Source organism: Puma concolor, chromosome E4 (genome assembly GCF_028749965.1).
Source record: "Puma concolor isolate L17-30 chromosome E4, mPumCon1.1.hap2, whole genome shotgun sequence".
Taxonomy (NCBI): Eukaryota; Metazoa; Chordata; class Mammalia; order Carnivora; family Felidae; genus Puma; species Puma concolor.
The window spans coordinates 70625644-70643942 of NC_141683.1; the positions used below are offsets into that span (position 1 = coordinate 70625644).

Consider the following 18299-nt stretch of genomic DNA (forward strand, 5'->3'; position numbering starts at 1 on the left):
ACTGCAGGTTCAGGTGTGTGGATTTGGGGGTGGAGGGGGGTCTGTCGTCAGCACCTCCTTTGCATCAGGCTCTGTGCTGGGGCCCCAGGAGAGTTGGTCAGCACCGTCCAGTTTAGGGTGTGGAGCCCTGGGGGGCAGGCCAGGGGTGAGGCAGCTCAGTCCTTCTGCAGTCTGGGGGAATTGCAGTTCATCTGAGCCTACCTGGGCAAGGAGTGAAAGATTACACAGAAACCTGGAGCCTCCTAGAGGATTTGGATTTTATCCTGGGAGCAGGTGTTCCAAGCTGAGAGGGACAACATCAGATGTGGCTTTTGCTTGGCTCGTGGGGCTCAAGCCAGGAGCCCCTTCCCTGGTAAGGCTGCTGCTGTTGTCCAGGTGAGTGGGGATGGTGGCGCAGGCAGCGTGGGACAGTGGCACAGGTGGCCGGGTGGGACGACAAGTACCTGGGCATCGAAGAGATGTGCCTGGCGGTGGGGAGCTCGAGGTCAGTGAGAAGCCAGATTCAGGATGACTGCCGGGCTCCTGGCCTGGGAGACTGGGTGGATGGTCACATCTCGGCTTATCAGCTCAGGTTTCGGGAACCACTATTTGAGCGAGTTCTTTGTGCCTGGTTTTGCGGCGGAGGGTCCCAGGCAGGATGGGAGCCGACTCTGAGCCCAGGCCTCTGCCCTCCAGCTTGGCCCAGACCCTGCCGGGTCTGCTCGTCTCTCTCCCTTCACCCTACAGGCACTTTAGCCTCTTGAGTGCACGGCTGCACCTCGCAACTGTGCCCTGTACCCATGGGGGAGCACCACTCCACTCCTGCTGCCTGGGTACACGGGGACCGCCCTCTGCCCCGGCACGCTGACCCTGTGCATTGATGTGTCTCATCCACTCGCTGTGCAAGGGCATCTCCCCCAGGCCGCAAGGCACAGCTCCTGAAACAAAGCCTCTCCGCACTACAGCTTGAATCTGTCACCCTCCTGGCCCTGTGCTAGAGCAGACTCCAAGAGGACAGAAGAGGGCTGGGGCCCACCCTCCCCTCCCCTCCCCTCCCCTCCCCTCCCCCACCTCAGGCCTGTGGGCTAGAGATGGAGCTGAAGCTCCGTGCTGAAGTGGCCCTTTGTACATTGTCCCCCTGGAGGTTGGGGGAGCCTGGTGGGAGGGGCTGGCCCTGCCCGACACCCTGTGCTGATCTCAGCGGCAGTGAGGATCCAGATGGGGAGTGCGGGGAGTGGGGGGTGCGGGTTCTCTGGGCCTGGGATCAGGGGAGGACACCCTGCCATGTATGGGCTTGCACTGACCGGACCTGCCGCCCCACACTAGATGGTACTTGTCATCACTTCTCAGGCAAGGTGTGTTGTCACGCACCAGTTGTTTAGGGAGCCTCTTCTCCGGGCCAGGCTTTGTTCTAGGGGGTGGGGCTCCACTGTGACCGGTGACCAGTGGCTGAGGCTTGCAGGCTTAAGATGACCCTGCTCTCCTGTTGACATTCTGAGCGCCAGGGTGTGGGTGGGGGAGACAGACCACGAACAGGTAAACAAGGAGACTGCTAGCTTCCTCTGTGAGTGCTGGGGAGCAGAAGACCTGAGCAGGGGACAGCCACTGTAGCTGGAGGGCCAGGAGGGCCCCTCTGAGCAGGCAGCCACATTCCAGGCCTAGGAGCAGCCAGTGGGAGGACCCTGAGACGGAAAGGTGGGGACTGTGACTGGAGCCGAGTGGACGAGGGCAGCGAGGGCAGCAAAGATTCGAGGACCAGATTGGCGGTGTCTGTGGGCCCAGAGAGGAGTTTGGATTTCATTCTGAGGGAGACTAGTGTGCGGTGGGGTCGAGGGGAGGGTCTTGTGGGAGGAGGTTGGGTGGGGTGGGGGGAGGGGGGACGTGCCCTAGTGGGGACTTTGCAGTGACGGAATTTGTGGAGCTCAGTGCCAAATGAAAATGTAGGCCCCGAGGGGCGCCTGGGTGTCTCAGTGGTTTAAGCACACGACTCTTGATTTCTGCTCAGGTCAGGAGTCCAGGGTTATAGGATTGAGCCCTGCGTCTGGCTCCGCATTGAGCCTGGAGCTTGCTTAAGATTCTCTCTCTCTTTCCCTTTGCCCCCCCCCACTCTTGTGTACTCTCTCTCTCTCTCTCTCTGTCTCTCTCTCTCTCTCTCTCTCTCTTTCTCCCGAATAAAATAAAATAGAGGCACCTGGGTGGCTCACTTGGTTGACCACTTCAGCTCAGGTCATGATATCGAAGTTCATGAGTTTGAGCTCTGCGTCAGGCTCTGTGCTGACAGCTCAGAGCCTGGAGCCTGCTTCACATTCCGTGTTTCCCTCTCTCTCTGCCCCTCCCCTGCTCATGCTCGGTCTCTCTCTCTCTCTCTCTCTCTCTCTCTCTCTCTCTCTCTCAAAAATAAATATAAAAAAATAAAATCATGAAAAGAAAAAAAATGAATGAAATCACAACTATATTCAGTTAATCTGAGAAATGCAAAGTTGGTTTAACATGAGCAAATAATATAATTCCCCACATTTACAAATACTTTATTTTATTTTCTTATTTTTACTTTTTTAATTTAATTTTTTATTTTTCAGAATTTATATCCCAATTAGTTAGCATAGAGTGAAACAATGATTTCAGGAGTAGATTCCTTAGTGCCCTTGCCCATTTAACCCATCCCCCCTCCCACTACCCCTCCAGCAACCCTCAGTTTGTTCTCCATATTTGTGAGTCTCTTCTGTTTTGTCCCCCTCCCTGTTTTTATATTATGTTTGTTTCCCTTCCCTTATGTCCATCTGTTTTGTCTCTTACAGTCCTCATACGAGTGAAGTCATATGATTTGTGTCATTCTATGACTGACTAATTTCACTTAGCATAATACCCTCCAGTTCCATCCATGTAGTTGCAAATGTCAAGATTTCATTCTTTTTGATTGCCTAGTAATATTCCATTGTATCTAGATACCACATCTTCTTTATCCATTCATCCATCGATGGACATTTGGGCTCCTTAGCATACTTTGGCTATTGTTGATAGTGCTGCTATAGACATGGGGTGCATGTGTCCCGTCGAAAGAGCACACCTGTATCTCGTGGATAAATGCTTTGCAGTGCAATTGCTGGGTTGTAAGGTAGTTCTATTTTTAGTTTTTTGAGGAAACTCCATACTGTTTTCCAGAGTGGCTGCACAAGCTTGCATTGCCACCAACAATGTAAAAGAGATCCTCCTTCTCCACATCCTCGCCAACATCTGTTGTTGCCTGAGTTGTTCTTGTGAGCCATTCTGACAGGCGTAAAGGGGTAGCTCGGTGTGGTTTTGATTTTTATTTCCCTGATGATGAGTGATGTGGAGCATTTTTTCACGTGTCAGTTGGCCATCTGGATGTCTTCTTTGGAGAAGTGTCTATTCATGTCTTTTGCCCATTTCTTCACTGGATTATTTGTTGTTTGGGTGGTTGAGTTTGAGAAGTTCTTTGTAGATTTTGGATACTAACCCTTTATCTGATATGTCATTTGCAAATACCTTCTCCCATTGTGTCAGTTGCCTTTTCGTTTTGCTGATTGTTTCCTTCGCTGTGCAGAAGCCTTTTTGTCTGATGAGGTCCCACTAGTTCATTTTTGCTTTTGTTTCCCTTGCCTCCGGAGACGTGTTGAATAGGAAGTTGCTTCGGCCAAGATCAAAGAGGTTTTTGCCCGCTTTCTCCTTGAGGATTTTGATGACTTCCTGTCTTGCATTGAGGTCTTCCATCCATTTTGAGTTTATTTTTGTGTAAGAAAGGTGTAAGGAAGTGGTCCAGGTTCATTCTTCTGCATATCGCTGTCCACTTTCCCAGCACCACTTGCTCAAGAGACTGTCTTTATGCCACTAGATATTCTTCCCTGCTCTGTGAAAGATTAGTTGGCCATACGTTTGTGGGTCCATGTCTGGGTTCTCTATTCTGTTCCATTGTTCTGACTGTGTGTTCAAGTGCCAGGACCATATTGTCTTGATGATTACAGCTTTGTAGTATAGAGTGAAGTCTGGGATTGTGATGCCTCCTGCTTTGGTTTTCTTTTTCAAGATTGCTTTGGCTCTGCGAGGCCTTTTCTGGTTCCATACACATTTTAGGATTATATGTTCTAGCTCTGTGAAGAATGCTGGTGTTACTTTGATAGGGATTGCATTGAATATGTAGATGGCTTTGGGTAGTATCGACATTTTAACAATATTTGTTCTTCTTATCCAGGAGCATGGAATCTTTTCTCCATTTTTTTGTGTCTTCTTCAATTTCTTTCATAAGCTTTCTATGGTTTTCAGTATATACGTTTTTCACTTATTTGGTTAGATGTATTCCTAGGTATTTTGTGGCATTTTGTGCAACTGTAAATGGGATCGATTCCTTGATTTCTCTTTCTGTTGCTTCATTGTTGGTGTATAGGAATGCAACCGATTTCTGTGCATTGATTTCATATCCTGCAACTTTGCCGAATTCAGGAATCCATTCTAGCAGTTTTTTGGTGGCATCTTTGGGGGTTTCCGTATAGAGTATCGTATCATCTGCGAAGAGGGAAAGTTTGACCTCCTCCTGGCTGATTTGGATGCCTTTTATTTCTTTGTGTTGTCTGATTGCAGAGGCTAAGACTCCCAATACTATGTTGAGTAACAGTGGCGAGAGTGGACATCCCTGTCTTGTTCCTGACCTTAGAGGGGAAACTCCCATTTTTCCCCACTGAGGATGATATTAGCATTGGGTTGTTCATATATGGCTTTTATGATCTCGAGGTATGCTCCTTCTCTCCCTCCTTTCTTGAGGGTTTTTATCAAGAAAGGATGCTGTATTTTGTCAAATGCTTTCTCTGCATCTGTTGAGAGGGTCATATGGTTCTTGCCCTTTCTTTTATTGATGTGATGAATCACGTTAATTGTTTTGCAGATATGGAACCAGCCCTGCATCCCAGGTATAAATCCCGCTTGGTCGTGGTGAGTGATACTTTTCATGTGTTGTTGGATCCGGTTGGCTAATATCTTGTTGAGAATTTTTGCATCCATGTTCCTCAGGGAACGTTGTCTATAGTTCTCCTTTTTAGTGGGGTCTCTGACTGGTTTTGGAATCAAGGTAGTGCTGGCTTCATAGAAAGAGTTTGCAAGTTTTCCTTCCATTTCTATGTTTTGGAAGTTTCAAGAGAATAGGTGCTAACTCTTCCTTAAATGTTTGGTAGAATAACCCCTTGGAAAGCCATCTGGCCCTGGACTCTTGTGTTTTGGCAGATTTGTGATTACTAATTCGATTTCCTTACTGGTTATGGGTCTGTTCAAATTTTCTATTTCTTCCTGTTTCCGTGTTGGTAGTGTATATGTTTCTAGGAATTTGTCCATTTCTTCCAGATTGCCCATTTCATTGGCATATAATTGCTCATACTATTCTCTTGTTATTGTTTTTATTTCTGCTGTGTTGTTTGTGATCTCTCCTCTTTCATTCTTGATTTTATTTATTTCGGTCCTTTCCTTTTTTCTTTTTTGACCAGACTGGCTAGTGGTTTATCAATTTTGTTAATTCTTTCAAGGCACCAGATTCTGGCTTGATTGATCTGTTCTACTGGTATTTTTCTGTTTTTTGTTTGTTTGTTTGTTTGTTTGTTTGTTTTGATAGCATTAATTTCTGCTGTAATCTTTATTATTTCCTGTCTTTTGCTGGTTTGTGGTTTTATTTGCTGTTCTTTTTCCCGCTCCTTAAGGCGTAAGGTTAGGTTGTGTATCTAAGATCTTTCTTCCTTCTTAGGAAGGCCTGGATTGCTATATATTTTCCTCTTATAACCACCTTTGTTGTGTCCCAGTGGCTTTGGGTTGTGGTATTATCCCTTTCATTGACTTACATATACTTTTCAATTTCCTCTTTAACTGCTTGGTTGGCTCATTCATTCTTTAGTAGGATGTTCTTCAGTCTCCAAGTATGTGTTACCTTTCCCAATATTTTCTTGTGGTTGATTTCGAGTTTCATAATGTTGTGGTCTGAAAATATGCACGATATGATCTCAATCTTTTTGTACTTACTTAGGGCTGATTTATGTCCCAGTATATGGTCTATTCTGGAGAACGTTCCATGTGCACTGGAGAAGAAAGTATATTCTGCTGGTTTAGGATGAAATGTTCTGAATATATCTGTTAAGTCCATCTGGTCCAGTGTGTCATTCAAAGCCATTGTTCCCTTGTTGATTTTTTTTTTTTTTTGATTAGATGATCTGTCCATTGCCGTGAGTGGGGTGTTGAAATCTCCTACGATTATGGTATTACTATCGATGAGTTTTTTTTATGTTTATGATTAATGGATTTACATACTTGGGTCCTGTCACATTTGGTGCATAAATGTTTACAATTGTTAGGTCTTCTTGGTGGATAGACACCTTGATTATGACATAATGCCCTTCTGCATCTCTTGATACAGTCTTTATTTTAAAGTCTAGATTGTCTGATATAAGTATGGCTACTCTAGCTTTCTTTGGTTGACCATTAGCATGATAAATGGTTCTTCATCCCCTTATTTTCAATCTGAAGGTGTCTTTAGGTCTAAACTAGGTCTCCTGTAAACAGCATATAGATGGACCTTGTTTTCTTATCCATTCTGTTACCCTAAGCCTTTTGATTGGAGCATTGAGGCCACTGACATTTAGAGTGAGTGCTGAAAGATATGAATTTATTGCCATTATGATGCTTGTACACTTGAAGTTTCTGGTGGTGTTCTCTGCTCCTTTCTAATCTTTGTTGCTTTTGGTATGCATATATGCATATATGCATATATATGTATGTATGTACATATTTTTTCAACTTTTCTTCCCTCAGAAAGTCCCCCTTAGAATTTCTTGCAGGGCTGGTTTAGTGGTCACAAATTCCTTTCATTTTTGTTTGTCTGGGAAACTTTTTCTCTCTCTTATTTTGAGTGACAGCCTTGCTGGGTAAAGAATTCTTGGCTGCATTTATTTTTTTATTTTATTTGTTTAATGTTTATTTATTTTTGACAGAGAGAGAGAGTGAGAGACAGAGCATGAGCAGAGGAGGGGCAGAGAGAGAGGGAGACACAGAATCCGAAGCAGGCTCCAGGCTCTGAGCTGTCAGCACAGATCCCTTCGCGGGACTTGGACTCACAGACCACGGGATCATGACCAGAGCTGAAATCCGGCACCTAACCGACTGAGCCACCCAGGTGCCCCTGCATATTTTTCTGATTCAGCACCCTGAATATATCCCACCACTGCTTTATGGCCGGCCAAGTTTCTGTGGATAGGTCTGCTGCAAACCTGATATGTCATCCCTTTTAGGTCAGGGAACATTTTTTTTTTCCCTTGCTGCTTTCATGATTCTCTCCTTGCCTGAGTATTTTGTGAATTTGACTATGATATGCCTTGTTGATGGTCGGTTTTTGTTGAATCTAATGGGGGTCCTCTGTGCTTCCTGGATTTTGATGTCTGTGTCTTTCCCCAGGTTTCGTAAATGTTTTCTGCTATGATTTGCTCACATAAACCTAATACCCCTATTTCTCTCTCTTCCACTTTTGGGACACCTATGATTCTGATGTTGTTCCTATTTAATGAGTCACTGGTTTCTCTAATACTTAAATCGTGCTCTTTTGCCTTAATCTCCCTCTTTTTTTTCTGGTTCGTTATTCTCTATAAGTTTGTCCTCTATATCGTGGATTCTCTGTTCTGCCTTGTCCATCCTTGCCGCCACTGCATCCATCCGTGATTGCAGCTCAGTTATATTATTTTTAATTTCATTCTGGCTACTTTTTACTTCTTTTATCTCTGCAGAAAGGGATTCTAATCTATTTTCGACCCCAGCTAATATTCTTATTATCGTGATTTTAAAGTCTGGTTCAGACATCTTGCTTGTATCTGTGTTGGTTAAGTCCCTGGCTGTCGTTTGTTCATGCTCTTCCTTTTGGGGTAAATTCCTGCTGAATTCTGTGTTTCGGGTTGTGCAGGCTGTTGTGTTAGTCCTCCAATCAGTGTTCTAGGTGTGTAGGATGGTTTTGTGTTGGCCTGGCTGTATTTCATGGATGGGACACACACACAAAACTTCCATGCTGTTCCGCCATCTTGGCCCCTCCCTCCATTCACAAATATTTTAAAAACTTAACTCAGGGTACCTGGGTAGCTCAGTCGGTTAAGCATCCAACTTAGGCTCAGGTCATGATCTCACAGTATGTGAGTTTAAGCCCCACGTGGGGTTCGCATTGGGCTCGCCACTGTCAGCGCAGAGCTTGCTTCAGATCCTGTCTCCCTCTCTCTCTGCCCCTCTCCTGCTGGCTTGCTTGGTCTCTCTTAAAAATAAACAGTTAAAAAAATTATCTCAATAGATGTGAAATAAACATCTTTTCACATTCAATATTCATTCATGACAGAACTTAGAAAACTAGTATTATAAGGGAACTTCCTTAATATACTTGTAGCAGAAAGATCCTAAGTGGCCCCATAATATCTGCCCTTTAGTGTTGTCACCTTTTCTTTATAATTCTTCTCACTTGAGATCTGTGACTTGACTCTAGCTATTAGAATATGGCACATGTAAAGGAATGTTGCAGACATAATTCAGTTAATTCAGAGTCAATCAAAAGAGGATTATGCTAGGCAAACCTGATCTAATCACGTGAACGCCCTTCAAGGAGGACTGAGCCTTCTCTGAAGTGACATTCTCCTTGCTGGCCTCCTAAACTAAGTGGCCGTATTGAGGAAGTCTATGTGGCCAAGAACAAGGAACAGCCTTGCTCTAGGCTGAGTATTTGTGTCCCCACTCACCCAAATTCATGTGTTAACTCTTAATGTTCAACGTGATAGTATTTAGAAGTGGGGGGTTTGGCCTGTGCACCTTGCCTACCCACCCCAGCTAAGACGCCAGATCCCCAGCATCACAAGCCTGGCAGTGTGCAAGTAGCCCAGACAGACCACCCCACCCCACAGTGAATCCCGCCCCTAGGAGAGGGGAAGAGAAGGCACGCACCAGTCTGACTGTGGCCCCAGGGGTGGGCTGGGGGCAGACATCAGGTCTGACTGCGGCTCCGCCCACCAACTCCAGTTATACACCACAGCACAGGGGAAGTGCCCTGCAGGTCCTCACCATGCCAGGGACTATCCAAAATGACCAAGCGGAAGAATTCCCCTCAGAAGAATCTCCAGGAAATAACAACAGCTAATGAGCTGATCAAAAAGGATTTAAATAATATAACAGAAAGTGAATTTAGAATAATAGTCATAAAATTAATCGCTGGGCTTGAAAACAGTATAGCTGACAGCAGAGAATCTCTTGCTACAGAGATCAAGGGACTAAGGAACAGTCACGAGGAGCTGAAAAACGCTTTAAACGAAATGCATAACAAAATGGAAACCACCACGGCTCGGATTGAAGAGGCAGAGGAGAGAATAGGTGAACTAGAAGATAAAGTTATGGAAAAAGAGGAAGCTGAGAAAAAGAGGGATAAAAAAATCCAGGAATATGAGGGGAAAATTAGAGAACTAAGTGATACACTAAAAAGAAATAATATACGCATCATTGGTATCCCAGAGGAGGAAGAGAGAGGGAAAGGTGCTGAAGGGGTACTTGAAGAAATAATAGCTGAGAACTTCCCTGAACTGGGGAAGGAAAAAGGCATTGAAATCCAAGAGGCACAGAGAACTCCCTTCAGACGTAACTTGAATCGATCTTCTGCACGACATATCATAGTGAAACTGGCAAAATACAAGGATAAAGAGAAAATTCTGAAAGCAGCAAGGGGTAAACGTGCCCTCACATATAAAGGGAGACCTATAAGACTCGTGACTGATCTCTCTTTTGAAACTTGGCAGGCAGAAAGAATTGGCACGAGATTTTCAGTGTGCTACACAGAAAAAATATGCAGCCGAGAATCCTTTATCCAGCAAGTCTGTCATTTAGAATAGAAGGAGAGATAAAGGTCTTCCCAAACAAACAAAAACTGAAGGAATTTGTCACCACTAAACCAGCCCTACAAGAGATCCTAAGGGGGACCCTGTGAGACAAAGTACCAGAGACATCACTACAAGCATAAAACATACAGACATCACAATGACTCTAAACCCATATCTTTCTATAATAACACTGAATGTAAATGGATTAAATGCGCCAACCAAAAGACATAGGGTATCAGAATGGATAAAAAAACAAGACCCATCTATTTGCTGTCTACAAGAGACTCATTTTAGACCTGAGGACACCTTTAGATTGAGAGTGAGGGGATGGAGAACTATTTATCATGCTACTGGAAGCCAAAAGAAAGCTGGAGTAGCCATCCTTCTATCAGACAAACTAGACTTTAAATTAAAGGCTGTAACAAGAGATGAAGAAGGACATTATATAATAGTGACAGGGTCTATCCATCAGGAAGAGCTAACAATTATAAACGTCTATGCGCCGAATACCGGAGCGCCCAAATATATAAAACAATTACTCATAAACACAAGCAACCTTATTGATAAGAATGTGGTAATTGCAGGGGACTTTAACACCCCACTTACAGAAATGGATAGATCATCTAGACACACGATCAATAAAGAAACAAGGGCCCTGAATGAGACATTGGATCAGATGGACTTGACAGATATATTTAGAACTCTGCATCCCAAAGCAACAGAATATACTTTCTTCTCGAGTGCACATGGAACATTCTCCAAGATAGATCATATACTGGGTCACAAAACAGCCCTTCATAAGTTTACAAGAATTGAAATCATACCATGCATACTTTCAGACCACAATGCTATGAAGCTTGAAATCAACCACAGAAAAAAGTCTGGAAAACCTCCAAAAGCATGGAGGTTAAAGAACACCCTACTAACGAATGAGTGGGTCAACCAGGCAATTAGAGAAGAAATTAAAAAATATATGGAAACAAACGAAAATGAAAATACAACAATCCAAACGCTTTGGGACGCAGCGAAGGCAGTCCTGAGAGGAAAATACATTGCAATCCAGGCCTATCTCAAGAAACAAGAAAAATCCCAAATACAAAATCTAACAGCACACCTAAAGGAAATAGAAGCAGAACAGCAAAGGCAGCCTAAACCCAGCAGAAGAAGAGAAATAATAAAGATCAGAGCAGAAATAAACAATATAGAATCTAAAAAAACTGTAGAGCAGATCAACGAAACCAAGAGTTGGTTTTTTGAAAAAATAAACAAAATTGACAAACCTCTAGCCAGGCTTCTCAAAAAGAAAAGGGAGATGACCCAAATAGATAAAATCATGAATGAAAATGGAATTATTACAACAAATCCCTCAGAGATACAAACAATTATCAGGGAATACTATGAAAAATTATATGCCAACAAATTGGACAACCTGGAAGAAATGGACAAATTCCTGAACACCCACACTCTTCCAAAACTCAATCAGGAGGAAATAGAAAGCTTGAACAGACCCATAACCAGCGAAGAAATTGAATCGGTTATCAAAAATCTCCCAACAAATAAGAGTCCAGGACCAGATGGCTTCCCAGGAGAGTTCTACCAGACGTTTAAAGCAGAGATAATACCTATCCTTCTCAAGCTATTCCAAGAAATAGAAAGGGAAGGAAAACTTCCAGACTCATTCTATGAAGCCAGTATTACTTTGATTCCTAAACCAGACAGAGACCCAGTAAAAAAAGAGAACTACAGGCCAATATCCCTGATGAATATGGATGCAAAAATTCTCAATAAGATACTAGCAAATCGAATTCAACGGCATATAAAAAGAATTATTCACCATGATCAAGTGGGATTCATTCCTGGGATGCAGGGCTGGTTCAACATTCGCAAATCAATCAACGTGATACATCACATTAACAAAAAAAAAGAGAAGAACCATATGATCCTGTCAATCGATGCAGAAAAGGCCTTTCATAAAATCCAGCACCCTTTCTTAATAAAAACTCTTGAGAAAGTCGGGATAGAAGGAACATACTTAAAGATCATAAAAGCCATTTATGAAAAGCCCACAGCTAACATCATCCTCAATGGGGAAAAACTGAGAGCTTTTTCCCTGAGATCAGGAACACGACAGGGATGCCCACTCTCACCGCTGTTGTTTAACATAGTGCTGGAAGTTCTAGCATCAGCAATCAGACAACAAAAGGAAATCAAAGGCGTCAAAATTGGCAAAGATGAAGTCAAGCTTTCGCTCTTTGCAGATGACATGATATTATACATGGAAAATCCGATAGACTCCACCAAAAGTCTGCTAGAACTGATACATGAATTCAGCAAAGTTGCAGGATACAAAATCAATGTACAGAAATCAGTTGCATTCTTATACACTAACAATGAAGCAACAGAAAGACAAATAAAGAAACTGATCCCATTCACAATTGCACCAAGAAGCATAAAATACCTAGGAATTAATCTAACCAAAGATGTAAAGGATCTGTATGCTGAAAACTATAGAAAGCTTATGAAGGTAATTGAAGAAGATTTAAAGAAATGGAAAGACATTCCCTGCTCATGGATTGGAAGAATAAATATTATCAAAATGTCAGTACTACCCAAAGCTATCTACACATTCAATGCAATCCCAATCAAAATCGCACCAGCATTCTTCTCGAAACTAGAACAAGCAATCCTAAAATTCGTATGGAACCACAAAAGGCCCCGAGTAGCCAAAGTAATTTTGAAGAAGAAGACCAAAGCAGGAGGCATCACAATCCCAGACTTTAGCCTCTACTACAAAGCTGTCATCATCAAGACAGCATGGTATTGGCAGAAAAACAGACACATAGACCAATGGAATAGAATAGAAACCCCAGAACTAGACCCACAAACGTATGGCCAACTCATCTTTGACAAAGCAGGAAAGAACATCCAATGGAAAAAAGACAGTCTCTTTAACAAATGGTGCTGGGAGAACTGGACAGCAACATGCAGAAGGTTGAAACTAGACCACTTTCTCACACCATTCACAAAAATAAACTCAAAATGGATAAAGGACCTGAATGTGAGACAGGAAACCATCCAAACCTTAGAGGAGAAAGCAGGAAAAGACCTCTCTGACCTCAGCCGTAGCAATCTCTTACTCGACACATCCCCAAAGGCAAGGGAATTAAAAGCAAAAGTGAATTCCTGGGACCTTATGAAGATCAAAAGCTTCTGCACAGCAAAGGAAACAACCAACAAAACTAAAAGGCAACCAACGGAATGGGAAAAGATATTTGCAAATGACATATCGGACAAAGGGCTAGTATCCAAAATCTATAAAGAGCTCACCAAACTCCACACCCGAAAAGCAAATAACCCAGTGAAGAAATGGGAAGAAAACATGAATAGACACTTCTCTAAAGAAGACATCCGGATGGCCAACAAGCACATGAAAAGATGTTCAGCGTCGCTCCTTATCAGGGAAATACAAATCAAAACCACACTCAGATATCACCTCACGCCAGTCAGAGTGGCCAAAATGAACAAATCAGGAGACTATAGATGCTGGAGAGGATGTGGAGAAACGGGAACCCTCTTGCACTGTTGGTGGGAATGCAAATTGGTGCAGCCGCTCTGGAAAGCAGTGTGGAGGTTCCTCAGAAAATTAAAAATAGACCTACCCTATGACCCAGCAATAGCACTGCTAGGAATTTATCCAAGGGACACAGGAGTACTGATGCATAGGGGCACTTGTACTCCAATGTTCATAGCAGCACTCTCAACAATAGCCAAATTATGGAAAGAGCCTAAATGTCCATCAAATGATGAATGGATAAAGAAATTGTGGTTTATATACACAATGGAGTACTACGTGGCAATGAGAAAAAATGAAATATGGCCTTTTGTAGCAACGTGGATGGAACTGGAGAGTGTGATGCTAAGTGAAATAAGCCATACAGAGAAAGACAGATACCATATGGTTTCACTCTTATGTGGATCCTGAGAAACTTAAGAGAAACCCATGGGGGAGGGGAACAAAAAAAAAAAAAAAAAGAGGTTAGAGTGGGAGAGAGCCAAAGCATAAGAGACTGTTGAGAACTGAGAACAAACTAAGGGTTGATGGGGGGTGGGAGGGAGGAGAGGGTGGGTGATGGGTACTGAGGAGGGCACGTTTTGGGATGAGCACTGGGTGTTGTATGGAAACCAATTTGACAATAAATTTCATATAAAAAAAAAAAAAAAAAAAGAAGTGGGGGGTTTGGGAAATGATGAAGTCACGAAGGTGGAGCCCTCATGAATGGGATTAGTGCCCTTATAAAGGAGGGCTGTGAGAGCTCCCTTGGCCCTGCGCCAAGCAGGAAGACCAGTGTCCATGAACCAGGAAGCAGGCCGTCGCTGTACACTGAATCTGCCAGTGCCTTCATTTTGGACTTCCCAGCCTCCAGAAGGGTGGAAATAAAACTTTCTTTTTTATAAGCCTATGGTATTTTGTTAGAGCAGCCCAAAAGGACTAAGACAAGTGTCTGGGAATGCTTAGGACCTAAGCCTCCAACTAGCCTCCAACTAGCAAAGAGCTGTGGAAATGAGTCCATACAGTCACAAGGAAATTCTCTTAAAAACAAACTCAATGGGCTTGGAAGCAGATTCTTCCCCGTTGAAGAACCCAAATGGGGAAGCGCAGTCTAGCAAACACCTTGGCTACAGCCTTGTGAGAACCTGAACAAAGGACCCAGCTAAGCCATTGCTTAGCTTCTGGCCCATAAAAATGTGAGATAGATGCGTGTGGCTTTAAGGCACTGTGTTGATGGTGATCTGTTGTAAACAGCAAGAGCAAACTAAGAGACTAATAAGACATACACTTTTAAAAACCCCACTATCTACATAGTTATAGGAAACTACTTTTACATGTTGCAATTTCAAGAAGACATGAACACTCACTATCCTTACATTTACTCAACGTCATTCTTGTAGTAGGAAACAAAAAAAAAAAATGAAAGCTCTACGAATTGGAAACAAAAATGCCACTATTTATAGATTATATGTCGCTGCATGTACCAAATGCAAAGGAATCTGCAGATAAAACACTCGAGTAAGAAACAATATATTGTGGGGAATAAGCTTAGACAATTAAAAGACTAGTTGTTTGGAAAAATCAGTATAAGAAATGTCTTTCCTTACACACTGTTGGCCGATTCGATGCAATTCCTATGAGAAACGGCTTTGGAGAGCTTGCCAAGTTGATTACAAAAGACCTGTGGAGCCCTTCCTTCCTTTCTTCTTTCTCATCCCCAACACTTTAGTTCCCAGTCCTAGAAACAGAGGCATGGAGTTGGGGTCCAGAGTGAGGTGTTGGAGCTTAGACAGAATGGGGAAGGCATTACGTGTGGGAAGGTCATCCTGCCCAGTGTTGGAGCTCAAGTGACAGCATCCCTGAAAAGTGAATGGTATAGAATAATGAAGTATCACAGACTGAACAGGGTAGGGAGGCATCTGCACAGGGGAAGAATAGCCCAGCGTGTGTTTTCAGAACCTGCAGGGGGGCAAATCATCTGCAGAAGAGGTGGCCTGGCACAGGGTGTCCGAGAAAGGAGATATTTACATGTCTCAAAGTACTTCCCCATAAAATACTAAATAATTGGAAAGTGGAAAGTTAACATTCCAGGCGAGAAACCTGGCAGATACTACCTCCGGTGGCCAACATTAACATCACCAGTATGGGGACAAATCAAAATTGTAGGTCACATGACGGGATGCAAAGAGTAGGTTGTAGTGATACTCTTGCTAAACATGTATGGTCTGAATTTTACCATAAGGAAACCTAAGAAAAATCCACGTTGAAAGACATTCCACATTACTGGAATTTAGTCGTCAAAAGGTTAAAAGTCATGAAAGTCAAGGAAAGACAAAGGAAGTGTTCTAGAGTGAAAGAGACTAAGACATACAACTGAATTCAATACATGGCTCTGAACAGGACCTTTCTTGGTATAACGTATACTACAGATAAGTGACCAAACGTAAAAAGAATTATGAGGAATAAATGATAGAATTATACTGAACCCTTGAACAAAACAGTTTTAATGGGTGCACTGACTACACACAGATTTTTTTTTTTGAGTACTGAAAATGTATTTTCTTTTATAATTTTCTTCATGGTATTTTTTTCTGTAGCTTTTTTTTAAGAATAGAGTATGATATACAAAAGATTATTGGTAGTAGTAGTGGTTAAGTCTTTGGGGGTCAAAAGTTGTTCATGGCTTTTTGACTGTGGAGGGCGGGGTCAGAGCCCTTAACCCCATTGTTCAAGTGTCGATTGTATTAGAGTTAATGTTCTGATTGTGAAGTTTGTATGGTAGTTATGTGGAATGTACTGACTTGTAGGATTTAAATGCTACAGGAATCAGGCATCCCATTAGCAATTTACTTGCAAATGGCTCTGGGGCGGGGGGGGGGGGGGGAGATTTCTTTTTTTTTTTCTCTAATTTTTCTTTTCTCTAACTTTGTTTCTAAAAAGCAAATCAAAAATAAATAAATAAATAAATAAATAAATAAATAGAAAAGATGAAAAGCCTTAGGCAAATCTTATTTCTCCATGTGGAAAGAGCTACGAATCAGTGTTTACAATTAAAATTATAGATAGGTTTTATGGCACTATAAAAAAATTGTAATATGTACAAACATTGGCAATAGCCATAGCAGGAATACATCAAAATAATGTCTAAATCTTTAGGCCCACATATAGTCATAAAAATTGGAAAATACAAAAAGCCATCCATGAACACTACTGAAGTATTAATGACAACTTGGTTGTTTGGGTGCTGTTCAAACCGCTGGCAGTGGAGCAGTCTGATGTATGTAAAACGCTCTAGTGCTGGTTTCCATGTACAAAACGTGCTTAAAAGTTAATGAGATGCCAAGAAACATAGTTTAAAATATTATAAAGATTTTCATTACACACATATGATACAAAAACATTTTCCTTTAATCCAGACTTTGCCATATAGTGTGTTCAATTGGGAAACAATGAAAATGTTTTGAAAGCATCCAGTAAGTTTTTTCTATTTATTTTTCAAATCATATAATTTTTGTTCAAAATCTGTACATATTCTTGTGACGCTTTCCATACAGGATCTTGATTTATAACTGAATCATCAGTAGATACTAAAGGATTTCTACAGGATCCTCATTCAAATTCGGTAGCAGCTGAAAAGGAAAAGAAAGAATTATTTTCTTTCTCCAAAATAATTTTCACTACAAGTGATTAAAAAAAAAAGAAGAAGAAGAAAAGAAAAGAAAAGAAAAAGAAAAAAAAGAAAGTTGGGGCCTTTAGGGTGTTAAGAAAAATGAAAAATGCCTACATACAACTGCAATATGAAACCCAAGATTAGTATTAAATATATTTTGCTCAGGGTTGCACACTGAATTAATTGCTATTGTGGATACATATCAGAGTTTCTGGTTTTTTCATTACAAGGTGAAATTACAAGATGAGGACACAGTCCACCCTGAATAATCATAAACTAAAAACGGAAAAATCAAACAGGCATTTCCAAACAGAACCAAGTATACAGATGTAAGTGACAGGTATAAAACACAGCACTACTGGAACATACGGAAGGGACATCCCAGTTTTGTGTCAATATTGTCTGCTCTTTGGTGAAGGTGATATGTCAGCTGATACCTGAAGGACAAGGAAAAAGTATGCTAGGTAGAGGGAAGAAGCACATACAAAGAGCTAGAAGTGAGGAAGAACACTTGTGCAATTATGGGTAGTTTAGTTTGACAAGGTGGTAGAGCAAAGCAGCAGAGTAGGGCAAATAGTGAGAGACAAGGCTGAATCATCTGGCAAGAAGCAAACTGATTTGGGTGTTTTCATTCCATGCTAAGGAATTTGAAGTTTTACCCAAGGGCAAAAGCAATGACAAAATCAATGAGTGATGATTGAAACCCATTACCTGTCAATGACAGCTATATGACCTCTAATTACTTAACCAAGCATTACTAAGATGACTTTGGCATTTTGGGTCTTCTATCACTAGCAGAAACAACAATTTGATAAAGCACACCTTTTCTGAGACTTGTGCAGGTTGACAGTTCCATAGGGATGGCACCAGTGAAGGAAGATTGTCGCCAGAAATAATAACATATATAGACTTAGGGAGATTGAAAAAACTTCTTTAACGTTTATTTATTTTTGAGAGAGAGACAAACCACAAGCGGGCAGGGGCACAGAGAGAGGGAGACACAGAATCTGAAGCAGGCTCCAGGCTCCGAGCTTTCAGCACAGAGCCCTCTGTGGGGCCTGAACCCACCTGAGCTGAAATCAGTCGCCCAACCGACTGAACCACCTGCTTGCCCCTAGACTTGTGGGAGATTTGAAAAGAGCTATGACACATGAGGACTAAAGGAGGAAGAAGTGTGTTCTTCATTATGCTCATGCTTTTACATTTTTTATTAGATATGTAC

The 18299-nt window shown here is 42.2% G+C and overlaps 2 protein-coding genes across 2 annotated transcripts in view; both read right to left on the reverse strand.

Annotated features, from left to right (window-relative positions):
- LOC147572807 (ankyrin repeat domain-containing protein 26-like) overlaps positions 1-18299 on the reverse strand; it is a 626452-nt gene that overhangs the window by 37932 nt on the left and 570221 nt on the right. The window lies entirely within an intron of this gene.
- The window catches only part of LOC112859380 (ankyrin repeat domain-containing protein 26-like), a 55430-nt gene continuing 53925 nt past the window's right edge, over positions 16795-18299 (reverse strand). Inside the window, exon 12 of the mRNA XM_086694555.1 lies at positions 16795-17036. Within this exon, the coding sequence (XP_086550681.1) occupies positions 17017-17036 (20 nt within the window). The 3' untranslated portion in view covers positions 16795-17016. The remainder of the gene's footprint in view (positions 17037-18299) is intronic.